This window comes from Schistocerca serialis, chromosome 2 (genome assembly GCF_023864345.2).
Source record: "Schistocerca serialis cubense isolate TAMUIC-IGC-003099 chromosome 2, iqSchSeri2.2, whole genome shotgun sequence".
In the NCBI taxonomy this organism is placed as follows: Eukaryota; Metazoa; Arthropoda; class Insecta; order Orthoptera; family Acrididae; genus Schistocerca; species Schistocerca serialis.
The window spans coordinates 367,778,639-367,795,095 of record NC_064639.1 but is presented as its reverse complement, the minus strand read 5'-3'; the positions used below and the strand labels follow the sequence as shown (position 1 = coordinate 367,795,095).

General features: G+C 45.5%; 1 protein-coding gene across 1 annotated transcript in view; it reads left to right on the top strand.

Moving 5' to 3' along the window:
* LOC126455552 (pickpocket protein 28-like) overlaps positions 1-16,457 on the top strand; it is a 164,497-nt gene that overhangs the window by 114,533 nt on the left and 33,507 nt on the right. The window contains exons 6-7 of the mRNA XM_050091306.1: positions 4,476-4,689; positions 8,478-8,748. Coding sequence (XP_049947263.1) covers positions 4,476-4,689; positions 8,478-8,748 — 485 coding nt within the window. The remainder of the gene's footprint in view (positions 1-4,475; positions 4,690-8,477; positions 8,749-16,457) is intronic.

Sequence of the window (16,457 nt, the reverse complement as noted above, 5' to 3'; positions counted from 1 at the left end):
GCAAAAGTTATGTCCTCGACAAAAACAATAAGAAGTAATGAGAAGGGCACTGTAGCAACAGTGAGTTGGTACCCACCAGTGTAGTGACATGTGGATCACAAAAGCAACACTCAGAGGATTATGAGGCACGCATAGCCAAGTGCAGCTGTAAACTGTACTCCACAGTAGTAACCGTGTAGGAAGCAGGGGATGTCACTACACCAAGACAAGTCTCTTGTGACTAGGTGCCGGGTTTAACTGTAATAAATGCGTGCCAGAGACATGTAATAAGTCTGGATTTTGAGGCAGTTGGTTACTTCTCATTGCCAGAAACCAGCTGCACCACCACATCGCCAGAGTTACACTGGGCAGCGAGACGAGTGGACACTGCCAGCAGCAGGCATGGGTTCAAGACCAGGCTGTACATGCCGCCAGAACTAAGTCGTTCACGGGCCTTGGAGCCACAGCCTCGCCAACCTACCGTCCGAGTCTGCTGCCGCCGACGCTGACTTCTTAGTATTACTTGGCACCACAACACCAGTTGCTGCCCAATTCCTACCAGGTTGGTCAGTCGTATCCGACGCACAGCCATCTTCAAGCACCGCTGCGGAGATATGAGTGGATCGATGGTCCGTGAGGGTTTCACGATGCCGAAGAAAGCAGCATGCCCCTGAATCAATGGCCTTGTCCTCTAAAGGCTACCATCCTACGTCAGGCCCTCTGTCTGTTCATGTGTACAGGCCTCAAATTGGGAAATCCATAAAAAAAGCGACTTAGGGACTTTGACAAATGGCACATGGTACGTCCCCATGCCTAGGAATGAGCATCTGAGAAACTGTGAAGGTACTCAGCTGTTTAACTGCAACTGTCGTGAGATCTGTGTACAGATGTGAAGGACAGTGAAGCTACTAGTAGGTGATAATGTGTTGAAGGTCCTCACTTTATCCCAGAATGTGGAGGTCGGAAACACACCTTGTCTGTAAAGTTGCATGGGAGGCGATCTGAGGCAAATCTGTCGACCGAGTACGAGCGCTGTGGAGACACATTGGTTTCGGAGGCCGTCACTCAGCATTCATTGTTGAACATGGGGCTACACATCATACAACAGCTATAGGTTCCCCTGTTGTCCCAACGAAAGCGTGGATTAATATTGCAGTGGTCACTGGATCATCAAGGTTAGACTGCGGATCAGTGAAAACGAGTCTCCTGGTCGGATGAAACACACTTCTTGTTACACCAGGTTAGTGTCCATACCAGGATACAGCATCTTTCAGGCGAACAGCTGCTCAGGACATGCACTGTTCCATAGCCACTGGGGAACGTCGACACGGGCTTCTGTGCGTAATATGGTACTAATAATATGACAGCCATGACAAAGGTGAAAATTATTTCGTACCACTTGCATACCATAATACTTGAGAGTAATGGCATGGTCCAGCACGATAAATGTCCATGTCAGAAGGCGAAACTTTTGCTGGAGTGGTTTGAAGAGTATGGCAGGGAACTCATGTTGATCTATTGGCCACCTAATTCAGCTGGACTGAAGCCCGTGGAACGTATCTGGGATGGTATCAGGCACCAGCTTCGGGTCCACGAACCCCCAGCCTGCAGTTTACCGGGATAGCGAGACGTGGCGTACACATCTGGCGCTACACGCTTCTGTAAACCTTGTAAGTAGCCTGTTTAGGTTTTTATGCTGGTGACGAAACGTAGCGCTCTGTATTAAAATCGCTGACTGCGCTGTGTGCAGTCTGTGGCTGGTTGGATTCATTGTTAGATTATTCGTTACTCTAGTGTTGGGCAGTTGGATGTAAACAGCCAGTAGTGTTGGCAGTTGGAGGTGAGCCACCAGCAGTGGTGGATGTGGGGAGAGAGATGCCAGAGTTTTGAGATGTAAATACATTGTTTCTTATCAAACACTTTCATTTGCTAACTATATGCCTATCAGTAGTTAGTGCCTTCAGTAGTTAGAATCTTTTATTTAGCTGGCAGTATTGGCGCTCTCTGTACTGCAGTAATTCGAGTAACGAAGATTTTTGTGAGGTAAGTGATTCGTGAAGAGTATAGGTTATTGTTAGTCAGGGCTATTTTTTTGTAGGGATTATAAAAGTCAGATTGCATTGCGCTAAAATATTGTGTGTCAGTTTAGAAATGATCAGAGTAAGTAAAGAGAAAACTGTATCAGTACATTCAGATTTACTCAGCTGTTTCTGTATCAAATAACGTAGAAGTTTACCAGCACAGCCTTTCTTTACATTCAAAGGGGAAGTTGCAACCTTGTTAAATCCATGGTACGCAGCATCGCTGCTATATGGCGTTCCAAACGTGAACTAGCACAGTTTAAAGCAGGTGGTCATAATGTATACTCTCTCATAGTATGTACCTTCAAATCATCGAAACATTAATTACGTAACTATTTTTTCGAGATCACGAATAAAACGTTGTATCTCTTGTATCAGGAAACTCCTGACAGAATAACCTTATATGTAGACTATAGACTATTTAAAATTCCTTGCTAGTTGGCAATTCATGCGTTGGAGACGGTTTCCTCCAATCAGAGAGCTCAATGTCACACAGGAACAGTTCGTCGTTGTTAAATTTCTGCAACATATGGTCAGTTCACTTTCAATTCCTTGTCCGGTTTTCTTTCTTGGTGTGTTTGGGTCTTGAATCCTCGGTCTGGTCCTTAGCCAAACACTAACGGCTCCTTTCGTACAAGACGCGATTCGATGCCACGTACTCAATTAGTATGATCAAACATATCGACCTACAGTAGATAAGCTTCATAAGACATTGCATGATGCCAAACTTTTTGTAGACAGCAATCAAATTTGCAGCCAGTTCTGTAGAGGAATAAATAAAATGATGTCTCGAGAAGTGATTGTGCAGCGTAAGTTAAAACCTGACAGGTAGAAGCTCGTGGGGTGGAATCTCGTCAGCTATTGAAAATTTTTCTGTTTTTAAGCTTTTATCAAAATGACTTTGATTACTATTTTCATTCAGTTAACTGCTTTAAATGTATTCTTTATTGTTCATCTTTTTGAGCAGAACTTTTATAACTGTATTGACTTTTTATTTGCTATTACTTTTTCTTCTTGACATTCTTCTTTTTTCTGCCTGCGTTACCTACAGCCGAGGCTAAGTGCCAGCCAACACTATTCATCGGTTAATATTGCGTCAGCTCGTTTACCTACCGCGAGGATAGTTTCAGGTAACCAACGAAAGAGAGAAATTACAATAAATGAAAAGCACCAGTTTGCTTTTGTTCTACAATATTACTTTTATTGCTAACCGCTTTTCGGCTTACAAGGCCATCTTCAGACATTTACTGAGTATTATCACCAAAGAAGTTAAATGTTAGCAGACAACACTGGAAGAGAAGTAACACACATAGACTGAAGTAGATACATACAGTAAGTAACATCTTTGCAGTGAAATAGTAAACACTGAACAGTACACAAATAACAATGGAGTTGACAGGAAAACCATGCTATGCCTATTTTGTGCTAAAGGTTTTCCTGTCAACTCCATTGTTATTTGTGTACTGTTCAGTTTTTACTATTTCATTGCGAAGATGTATGTATCTACTTCAGTCTAGATGTGTTACTTCTCTTCCAATGTTGTCTGCTAACATTTAACTTCTTTGGTGATAATACTCAGTAAATGTCTGAAGATGGCCTGTAAGCCGAAAACCGGTTAGCAATAAAAGTATTATTGTAGAACAAAAGCAAACTGGTGCTTTGCATTTATTATAATGTTGTTCTACCAAGAACTGACGGAAGATTCTGTTAATAAGAGAAATTACAGTTCGCTTTTAGTTCTGAAACTGAAATCTTTCTCTCTCGAGTTCACTCGTAGCGGTGAGCTTTAAGCACAGGTAACAAAGCGAGTGTGGTTAACAATTCTGCCGCACATTGTTGACCTGATACATTGCACATCACGAGATCACGAGGTTGTGGTTACGTTAGGACATGAGTGTAAATTCAGGTTTACGATAAACGTCGTCTGCCACAGTTCAGTCATTGATTACTTAAAATAACCTGTCGACAGATAATTTGACGTTCCCGTCATAACCTGATGACAGCCGCCTCCGTCTTTGTTCCACGTTGCTTGTAACACCACTTCAGTACCTACGAAGTGACCCACTGTGTTTCCGTGTCGCCATTAACCGAGCGGCAGCCGATGTGACAACACTGTCACGGCAAGTGACAGACGTCAACTAGCAAGAAATTTTATCGGACTATAGTTAAGAGAGACACATTCCAACCCGTCCAATTGAACTTGATGACAGTGAGAGTAATAGACTGTATCATTCAACTGAATTAAAATACTGGTGATCGTAGGAACATTAATGGCAGAAACACACACACTTAATACGTTTTCCTTTCATTACATGAATCATACTTCCTTTCATTATCGTTAGTGTATGACATGCCAAGATATGCCAGGACACTTACGAAATATTAATGCTAAATGGCGGCTGGCGTGTTATGCAGGGCGAGCCTGATGAGACGTAACGATGGCAACGAAGATCTGAAGAGGAGGCCGTCTGATTGGAACGCCGAGCTTGGCTTCAAAAACGGTTCGGGCCTGGTCACGCATCCCGTGCGCTCGCTGGGTCCCGGACCCATCAACGGCTTGCACGTCGTAATGGGGGTCTACAGTCGGAACATCGACTACATCTGCAAGGGACCTATACAGGGCTTCAAGGTAACTCTCACAGTCCCCAACGCCAAATTAATCTTACTCACAGAAGTTGTTGCCGTGTCGCGTTGATACCTTCTCGTGCCAAAATTGAAGAGAAGAGTTGCGACGACACGTATTCAGGCACTTACCTTAACGTGTAGTGCCACCATTTTTCCGGTTGGGAAAAAAATATATTTATACCTCCAAAAAGCTGCTTTAAGATTTAGTTTCCTGCAAATAATTTCCATTATTTTGTCATGGTCTGTCAGATTTTATAGTTTAATGGGTGTATACCACTTGACCATCATCGTAAAATACACTCTGAGACAAAAAAATCGACGCACCATGAAGGAGTTATGCAAGCTGTTACAAATTAATATTCGTATTCAGAACTGTAAACACTTTGGCAGCCCATATATAAATGGGTGATGCTGCATCGCAGTTTCACCGCACATCTACATCTACATTTATACTCCGCAAGCCACCCAACGGTGTATGGCCGAGGGCACTTTACGTGCCACCGTCGTCACCACCCTTTCCTGTTCCAGTCGCGTATGGTTCGCCGGAAGAACGACTGTCGGAAAACCTCCGTGCGCGCTCGAATCTTTCTAATTTTACATTCGTGAGCTCCTCGGGAGGTATAAGTAGGGGCAAGCGATATATTCGATACCTCATCCAGAAACGCACCGTCTCGAAAACTAGACAGCGATGCACCCTGTGACGAAACGCGCCGCTCTTCTTTGGATCTTCTCTATCTCCCGACCTGGTACGGATCCCACACTGGTGAGCAATACTCAAGTATAGGTCGAATGAGTGTTTTGTAAGCCACCTCCTTTGTTGATGGACTACATTTTCTAAGGCCTCTCCCAATGACTCTCAACCTGGCACCCGCCTAACCAACAATTAATTTTATATGATCATTCCTCTTCAAATCGTTCCGTACGCATACTCCCAGATATTTTACAGAAGTAACTGCTACCAGTGTTTGTTCCGCTATCACATAATCATACAATAAAGGATCCTTCTTTCTATGTATTCGCAATACATTACATTTGTCTATATTAAGGGTCAGTTGCAAAGCCCCGAGCCGGCCGGGGTGGTCGAGCAGTTCTAGGCGCTACAGTCTGGAACCGCGCGACCGCTACGATCGCAGGTTCGAATCCTGCCTCAGACATGGATGTGTGTGATGTCATTAGGTTAGTTAGGTTTAAGTAGTTCTAAGCTCTAGGAGACTGATGACGTGAGAAGTTAAGTCCCATAGTGCTCAGAGCCATTTGAACCATTTGAACCACTCCCCGCACCAAGTTCCTATCCGCTGCAGATCTTCCTGGATTTCGCTGCAATTTTCTAATACTGCAACTTCTCTGTATACTACAGCATCATCAGCGAAAAGCCCCATGGAACTTCCGATACTATCTACTAGGTCTTTTATATATATTGTAAAAAGCAATGGTCTCATAACACTCCCCAGTGGTACGCCAGAGGTTACTTTAACGTCTGTAGACGTCAATCCTTTGAGAACAACATGATGTGTACTGTTTGCTAAAAACTCTTCAATCCAGCCACACAGCTGGTCCGATATTCCGTAGACTCTTACCTTGTTTATCAGGTGACAGTGCAGAACTGTATCGAACGCCTTCCGGAAGTAAAAGAAAATGGCATCTGCCTGGGAGCCTGTATGTAATATTTTTTGGGTCTCATGAACAAATAAAGCGAGTTGGGTGTCACACGATCGCTGTTTCCGGAATCCATGTTGATTCCTACAGATTAGATTCTGGGTTTCCAGAAATGACATGATACGCGAGCATGAAACATGTTCTAAAATTCTACAACAGATCGAAGTCAGAGATATAGGCGTATAGTTTTGCGCATCTGCTCGACCACCCTCCTTGAAAACTGGGACTACCTGTGCTCTTTTCCAATCATTTGGAACCTTCCGTTCCTCTGGAGATTTGCGGTACACGGCTGTTAGAAGGGGGGGGGCAAGTTCTTTCGCGTACTCTGTGTAGAATCGAATTGGTATCCGGTCAGGTCCAGTGGACTTTCCTCTGTTGAGTGATTTCAGTTGCTTTTCTATTCCTTTGACACTTATTTCGATGTCAGCCTTTTTTTCGTTCGTGCGGTGATTTATAGAAGGAACTGCAGTGCGGTCTTCCTCTGTGAAACAGCTCTGCAAAAAGGTGTTTAGTATTTCAGCTTTACGCGTGTCATCCTCTGTTTCAATGCCATCATCATCCCAGAGTGTCTGGGTTTGCTGTTTCGATCCACTTACTGATTTAACGTAAGATCAGAACTTCCTAGGTTTTTCTGTCAAGTCGGTACATAAAATTTTACTTTCTAATTCACTGAACGCTTCACGCATAGCCCTCCTTACACTAACTTTGACACCGTTTAGTTTCCGTTTGTCTGAGAGGTTTTGGCTGCGTTTAAATTTGCAGTGAAGCTCTCTTTGCTTTCGCAGTAGTGGGAAAGTATATTGAAACAGGAGACATTTCGACATCTGGCAACGAATTCTTTGCGAATTTCATTGGGTGTACTTAGCTGGACATAACTATGTCTCACAGATAGGCGTGTGAACAATATACACAGATGTCACCATTTGAGATAGGACGTGTAGTCGTGTTCAAAGAAGCCGGTTGGAGTAATCGACGAGTGGCTCACCATTTGATTAGGAGCGATGCCACTATATGACGATGATGGCAGGAATGGGTGAACCAGCGCCAAAGACAGTCAAGAAGGAAGCGGTAGACCTAGAGAGGCGAGAGAACGTGAGGAGAGAGCAATCTGCAGAGAGGCACACAAAACTTAGGGCTCCGGATTGATCAGTATCCTTGATCTGATGCGCAACTGGTACTTCAGTGACCACAAAGACCATTAATAGGTGGCTCACAGAAATGGGGCTGAGCTCATGATGTCCCTTGCAGCGACTTCCATTGACGTCTGTACTTCACAAAACCCCCGTTGCACTGTTGTCGGGCACATTCGGTTGGAGTGACATTGGAGCAGAACTGTCTCCAGTGCTGAGTCCCGCTTCCAACTGAGCCCCGACGACCAGCGGATACTTCTCTGGAGATGCTCTGAACAGCGGTGGGATACCGGTCTTACTTCCGCCAGATCTACGAGCTATCACAAGAATTAAAAAGTATTAGCAGAAATCCTCACACTTTCAAGTCGAAACTGAAGAATTTCATCATGACTCATTCCTTCCATTGTGTCGTGGAACTCCGGACAAAAATAAAGCCAATTCCTCTGTTATATTTTAGATAAAAATTTATCTGTTATTAAATTTTCTAATATTGTGGTACCATGACCATGGAGATTTGCCACTCGGCTTAGCCCTGCGGAACCAGACGTGTTAAATAAACAGTGTCATCGGAAAAGCACCATGTTTTTTTTATTTCTTCTCCTTGAACTTGAATTCCTTTTCAACGTCTCTGCTTTGTTTCCGTGACTCTTTGTTCAATGTACAGACTGAATAACATCTGGGAGAGGCTATAGGATGCTCTCAGTCCTTACTCAACGACAGCTCCCCTTTCATTCCCTTCGACTCTTAAAACGACATTATAGTGTCTGTATAAGTGGCAGATAACTTTTCATTCAGTCTGGTGTACCCCTGCTTCCTTGAGAATTTCAAAGAGTTTATCCCAATCAGCACTGCCAAAGATTTCCTAAATCTGCTAATGCTAAAAATGTAAATTTGCCTTTCTTCAGCATGCCTTATCAGTATTAAGTTAGGTTGCCAATTACCATATAGAAAAAAATGTTAAAATGTTTGATACCGCCTCTGTGACTGCCGCCGCCTGTGGTCGCAGGTGCTGCTGCACAGCCCGGGCGAGGTGCCGCAGACGAGCCTGCAGTTCCTGCGCGTGCCGCTGGGCCAGGACGTGATGGTGGCCGTGCACCCGCACATGCTCAACACCAGCGACGAGCTGCGCACCTACGCGCCCAGCCGCCGCCAGTGCTACTTCCCGTACGAGCGCCGGCTGCGCTACTTCCGCACCTACACACAGAGGAACTGCGAGCTCGAGTGCCTGAGCAACCTCACTCTGCACCGCTGCTCCTGCGTCTCCCTCCACATGCCTCGTGAGTTGTCTTCTCATCTTCTGTGCAAAATTCAATAGAATGAGATTGTATCAAATTGGAGCACTCGTTCTATATCGGAAAATACGTTTTTAACCCACAATTGTTTTGTTCGCACTGGTCAGACTGACAGCAGCGTGCTGGTTTCGAGAAACGTGGGTCATCAACCTAAGATAAAAAAATCTACCACGTTTCTCGCCTATTTTGTTACTAAAACACATGAAAACTTTAGGTATTATTATTTTCAAAACCGATTTTGCCGTTGAGCTTCCTACAACAGCTCTATAGCTTTAACACTGAAAGTCGTGACAACATCTTTAGATTTTATTGTTGTTACATGATGTTGCTTGTTTTCATTTCTGGACTTCGTTTACTTTTTCCTTATTTTTTTATACAGGGTGATGTTGTGAAATGGGGCAAACTGCAGGAAATAATTCCTGAGAAAATAAGGGGCAAGGGCGGTACCAGAAGGCGGAGATAAAAGATTTTTGACAGTATAGGTTTCAATGATTGGAATCACACTTGAAAACATGGCAGCAAATGGGAATGTACTGTCTGTGCTAGTCTCTTAGCTCCACTCTCAACCGCGAAGAACTGTAGTCCATGACGGCGCTGCTATCATACGCTGGTAATACAATGAGGTGAAGAAAATCGTGGGATACTCCTAATATCGTGTCGAACTTCCTTTTGCCCGGCGTAATCCAGCAACACGACGTGGCATGGACTCAAAAAGTCTCGTTGTAAGACCCCTACAGAAGTATCGAGCCACGCTGCCGCTATAGCCGTCCATATCTGCGAATGTGTTGCCGGTGCGGGGTGCTTCGTGCACGAACTCGCCTCCCGATTATGTCTCACAAATGTTCGATGGGATTCATGTCGGGCGATCCGGTTCACTAAATAATTCGGTCGCATTGTCCAGAATGCATTTCAAACCAGTCGCGAAGAATTGTGACCCGACTGCGTGACATCGTTGTTTGGGAAGATGAAATCCATGAATGCCTGAAAATGTTGTCCGAGTAGCTGAACATATCCAATTACAAACAACGAACTTTTCAGTAGGACCAGAAGATCAAGTTCATTCCATGTAAACACAGCCCACTAGATCAGCTTGCACAGTGATTCGTTGACAACTCGGGTACACGGCTTCGAGTGATCTGAGCCACATTCCGAACCCAACCATCATCTCTTACCAACTGACATCAGCACCCCAAACTACGGTTTTCCAGTTGTCTGGGATCCAACCGATATGGTAACGAGCGGTTAGCCAAGGCACTTGTATCGGTCGTCTTCTGTCATAGCCTGTTAATGCCAAATTTTGCCACACTCTCCTAACTGATACGTTCGTCGTACGTGCCACATTGATTTCCGCCTTTATTTAACTCAGTGTTGATTGCCTCGTAGCAATAACATCACCACGCAAAAACCGCTGCTCTCGGTAGTTAAATGAAGGGCGTCAACCATTGTGTTGCCAGTACTGAGAGGTGATGCCTGAAATTTGGTATTCGTGGCGAATTCCTTACACTGTGGATCTCACGATATTGAATCATGTAGCTCCAACTGATATTCCGCATTCAAAGTTTGTTGGTTCCCGTCGTTTGGCCGTAATCACATCGCAAACCTTTTCACTTGAATCACCTAAATGCAAATGATAGCTTTCCAAAGCACTGCCCTTTTATACCTTGTGTACGCGATACTATTGCCATTTGTTTCCCTACACATCACTATCAAGTGGCTTTCGTCTTATTGGCCGTTACCACAATAGGTACCTCAATGTTATGTCCGCTGCATGGGGTCGTCAGACGCCAAGGGCTGTAATATGTCCACTTCACGGCTTTGTTGTCCTATACACGCTGCAACAGTGACTGAGGTCAGCTCCAGCTGTATAGTCAGTGTTCTACTGCGATATCACGTGTCCACGTGCAGTGTCAGTCTCCCGAAGAAAGAAGATTTGACTTGTGTCTTGTAGTGTGAGTAATATAGAAGCCATTGCCTCAACCGGCCGGCGTGCATAAAGGTCGACAAGACATTCGAAGACAGACTAAGGTTGTCGTATAGAAAGTTTTGTTTACGGATTTGGTCAACAATGAAGAAGGTGTTTCAGAACCGATTTTATTTAGTAATTACAATGCAGTAAAATCAGCAAAATTTCCAGATGTGAACACGTGTTTTGATTATCCAAGAAAAGAATGTAAATGAAAAGAAAAATCTACATAATCTGACAATTTTAACAAAAAGTTAGTGTGTACAACTGTCCTTGGTTACTACGACTGAGGAGATTATCCGAGGACTAGAACAACACAAGATGATCTACGTGAAAAAATTAATTATTTTGGCCCAGAGAGCTCCTCCGTTCTCGTGGTTTTTGGTTCATAACGTGTAATGATGACGAAATTTTTTTATGGAATACAGAGACAACTGCAGCAACAACAGCGAAGTTTTCGTGAAAAATGCACTTCTTGCGTCCTGAGGACAATACTCGTGTAGTATACTTCGATAAAACATGGGTTTTATACAACCATACAAACAACTATATTACCCTCAACTTTAACGGAAATAGTGGCCTCAAAGTACCTGCAGCTACGTTTGTGTAGCGTATACCGGCGTTCTGGCTGATAGGTGCTGTCATGAAGGCTCTGTAACATCTGCGAATAAAATCGGAACAAAATCCTGGCGCTGGCATATAAGTACTTGCTCGCTGCCGCGGTCAGAGGCGCTCGTAAATAGCGTTCGTAGGTGACACGATATAATGATGATATGTCATGTGTCACCACATTTTTTTTTATAGTTTTCTTAACATCTTCCGCACTGGAAACGGGACTCGAACCTAGGGACGTTGGCAAGTGTTCCACCATCTGAGCTGCCCGAGCAAAATGGTTCAAATGGCTCTGATCACTATGGGACTTAACTTCTGAGTTCATCAGTCCCCTAGAACGTAGAACTACTTAAACCTAACTAACCTAAGGACGTCACACACATCCATGCCCGAGGCAGGATTCGAACCTGCGATCGTAGCGCTCGCAAGGCTCCAGACTGTTGCGCCTAGAACCTCTCGGCCACTCCGGCCGTGCCCGAGCAATGAATTACGACCTGTCCACATAGCTTTACTTCAGCCAGTACCCCGTACTTACAAAACTGGTCGCAATTCGTGCTCGGTCAGATCAGCTGGTAGATGCTGTTACATTAATAACTTGTGTGACTGCCAGATTATATTGTACAGGTGCCAGATGTCAGTTTGTGGGATGGAGTTCCATGCCTGTTGCACTTAGTCGGTTAATACAGGAACAGTTAATAGCGGTTGTGGATGACATTGAAGTTCTCCGATAATATCCCGTATGTGTTCGATTCGAGACATATCTGGTGATCGAGTAGGCAACGCATGTCGACACTCTGTAGAGTACGTTTGGTTACAACTGTTGTATTTGGGCGACCGTTATCCTGTTAGAAAACAGCCGCCTAGGTGACCGAGCGGTTCTAGGCGCCACAGTCCGGAACCGCTCGACCGCTACGGTCGCAAGTTTGAATCCTGCCTCGGGCATGGATGTGTATGATGTCCTTAGGTCAGTTAGGTTTAAGTAGTTCTAAGTTCTATGGGACTGATGACCTCAGACATTAAGTCCCATAGTGCTCAGAGCCATTTGAACCATTTTGTTAGAAAACACCCCCTGGAATGCTGTTCACAAATGGCATCATAACAAATCGAATCACCAGAATGACGTACAAATTTGCATCAGGGTGCGTGGGATAACCACGAGTGTCCTCCTGCTGTCATACGAAACCACACCCCAGACTCCAGGTGTAGGCCCAGTGTGTCTAGCACCCACACAGCTTGGTTGCAAGCACTCAACTGGTCTCCTTCTAAACAACAAACGGTCATAATTGGCACTGAGGCAGAAACAGCTTTCACCAGAAAACACAAAAGACATCCACCCAATGAGCTCTCGCTTGACACTACTGAAATCGCAAATTACGGTGGTTTAGAGTCAGTGGAATGCATACTTCAGGACGCCTGACCTTGAAGTAACTGATTTGTAACAGTTCGCTGCGTCAGCTTGGCGCCAACTGCTGCTCAATTTGCTGCTGCAGGTGCAGTACGATGCGCCAGAACCATACACCGAGCACCATGGTCTTTGCTCACGTTTAGCGCCAGGTGGCCGTCCGGAGGCCGGTCTCCCTGCTACTCTACATTCCCGCGATCATTGCCCCAGATCATATATAGTAGCTACATGTCTGCCAAGTCCTTCTGCAGTATCGCTTAAGGAGTATCCAGCTTTTCGGAGTCCTATTACATGACCTCGTTCAAACTCTGTGTGGTGTTGATCATGGCGTCTTAGTCGCCTTAAAGGCATTCCTGATTAACATCAGCTCACCACGTCCAATCTCAAAGGTAATTAACGCTGACGCTGATTACAGTGTGTATTGAAAGCAAACCTGATTTGTGTCCTTGTTTTGACGCTACTAGCGCCACTGTTATGCGCTTGGCGCGAAATTTGAGTAGATATCATCTTCCAGATCTAAAAACAGGTCCAATAATTTTCATTTACGTCGCAAAAGTCCTTCTCGGTGTTCCGATGTTTTTTTTTTTTTCGGACTGTGTTGATCGGTTATTCATCCGGTCTGCCGAGCGCTGTTGGCAAGCGGGATGCACTCAGCCCTTGTGGGCAAACTGAGGAGCTACTTGATTGATAAGTAACGGCTCCGTTCTCGGAAACTGACATACGGCCGGGAGAGCGGTGTGGTGACCACATGTCCCTCCATATCCGCATCCAGTGACGCCTGTGGGCTGAGGATGACACGACGGCCGGTCGGTACCGTTGGGCCTTCATGGCCTGTTCGGGAGGCGACTTAGTAGATCCGTAATTTTCGAGATATATTTAAGAATAAATGATGTACATATCTCAATTTTACTGTCACAGATACTTCGTACTAAGAAAAAATGTGATGGTCGGGTGACATTTTTGGCCGGGAGGCCCCAACCGGGGAATTTCGGCCGCCGGGTGGAACTTCTATTTCAGGCGACGCCACGTACTGGGCGACTTGCGCGTCGGTGATGACGGTGAAGGGGTGATGAGGACAACACAATATCAAGTCCACGGGCGGAGAAAATCCCCAACCGGGCCGGGAGTTGAACCCAGGCCCGCTGCGTGGTAAGCAACACATTACCACTCAGCTAAGCAGGCGGACATCGTACTAAGTACGTATGGGAGCAAGACGTTATTCAAGCATTCGTTTCACAGCTGTAGCCCCCACTATATTGTGTCACGCATTCATGCTAGTATTTGAAAAAAGTAATTAGAGGTGACTTTTGTAATGAGTATTACAGTCTTACGAAATAGTAATAACAGTAATGATCTTTTAAAACATTGTAGTTTCATGATGGAAATACAACTGAACTCTTTTGGATTAATCCTCAGAAAATTTCATTTACCCCCCTCCCTCCCTCCCCCCCTCCCACACACATGGTAATTACCGAGACTGGGAACCACTGCGCTAAGTTAAACTACCACATTGAAAGTGATCTCTCTAAATATGTTCAAATTAAATGAATGCGTGGGGTCTGTTCTTTCGGAAATGTCCGAAAGGCACCACGCATTCATATAATTTGATTGGCACAACTCGACAAGGATCCACCTTCTTCAGTGCGGACGCACAAAGACGTCTGACCTCTTTTTGGAATCACAGACTGCGAATATGGAGGAAGTGGACAGTGACTGTGAGTGGGTGGCGCTCGGTGGGAATGTGGATCGACCGTGAGGGCTACCGAGATAGTCTGCGCAATTGCAAAGAAGCTGCGTTCCTGATGGTGCAGTGGTTAATGCACCTGCCCAGTAAGAGGGAATCCCTGTCCAGTGCACATTTTCACTCGTCGCCCATGATTCTGCTTGATGTCCCGATGCAGCTGACAGAAGTAATCCCCTCCCTTTCCTTTATTCCCCTCTCCATCTTCGATTTACATATAAATATGTTCAGCAGCTTATCGAACTGTTTCAGTCTGACTCGTAATATTTAATATCACTATATGTTTGACAAGGCGTCTATATCGCTCGTCTATTAGCGTATAGGTAACAGCGGTAACTCAACAGTGGAATGCGACTGTGGCACTGAGCAGCAGGCTAGTTGCGTCCGCGCGTCTTCATTATCAACGAGCTGGCGTCTGTCATCTCGTTGGCAACAGCAGAAAATACACACAACAAGAAATGCTTTGTATCAGGTCGGTTCAGAGAGTTTCGGAACCTGTAGAGAAAATTGGAATATAGATCGACATAAACATCATTTCCGCCCTTCTTATTGCTCATGAAAACCACACATTGCATGCTGTACCAACACTGCATGTTGTACCATCACGCAGCGAGACCTTCAGAAGAGGTGGTCCAGATCGCTGTATACACCGGTACCTCTAATAGCCAGTAGCACGTCCTCTTGCGTTCAAGCATGCTTGTACTCGTCGTAGCATACTATCCACAAGTTCATCAAGGCACCGTTGGTCCACATTGTCCCACTCCTCAACGGTGATTCGGCGTAGATCCCTCAGAGTGGTTGGTGGGTCACGTCGTCCATAAACAGCCTTTTTCAATATATCCCAGCCATGTTCCATAGGGTTCATATCAGCCAAACTCGGGAGGCTACTAAGAAAATCAAACATAAATACCGTCTTCCGACCACCGCCGAAGACGAAAGAGCTGCTGGGCTCAGCTAAAGACCCACTCAAACACAACACACAGCATTGCCTGCGAATGTGGTGTGCAGTACATTGGACAAACGCAGCGCTGCATCTCTAAAAGGTGCGAGGAACACATCAGGCATGTCCGACTTGGACAGATAGAGAAATCTGCTATAGCTGAACATAGCATCAAAGAAAACCACACCTTTGATTTCCAAAACACCAGGGGGCTGTGCCGAGTCGGGAGCAATTGGGATAGCGTCATTAAAGAATCAATAGAAATACGGGCCGCCGAGAATCTTGTGAACAGAGACGAAGGCAATCAACTGAGCGCGGCCTGGAATCCAGCATTAGCCGCAATACGCCAGGAACGCACGAAGAACCGTCCAGCTCACGAGACGCGACCGGAATGCACCGACGTAGACACGAACGGCGCACCCGCTTCCCCCTCCACCCCTCCCGCCGGCTCCTCTGGACCACCCGCGGCCAAATGGTGGGGGGCACGCCGCAGGTATAAAGGGACCGGCATCCGCAAAGTCATGGAACATCGCGAGAAGATGACGAGTATGTCGGGGCAGTTTGAAGACACCGCCACCCGACTGGAGGCCCGAGAACCCTTCGCCAGCTGCATACGCCGGGAAAGCATACATTCACATAACCTTGCGTGATTGTGGCTAACGAAGTTCCCCATGTAACATCCTGGCAATTGAAGACTGTGTGCCGGACCGAGACTTGCACTCGGGGCTATAGAACCGCATGAGGCACGTGCCTGCTGTGAATGAACAGCAAAATCTTATTGCAAGTGTGCTCAGTTTGCACAGAGTAAAGATGGGTATCACTGCGTGACCGTACAGCAAAACAGCAACCAGCGGCATCAGACTAAACAACTTGACCTTCCTGCAGCATGGCAGAACTCAAGAGTGGCTTCTTGAAACTCTCATCCCAGCAATCTCAGAGAGGTAGCTTGTAAATAGGAGTAGATTTGTTCCGTGCTTTAAAGTTCCTTTATTGAGGCTCTCCACTGGGATACATTTCAAAGAACGGCAGTGGCTGA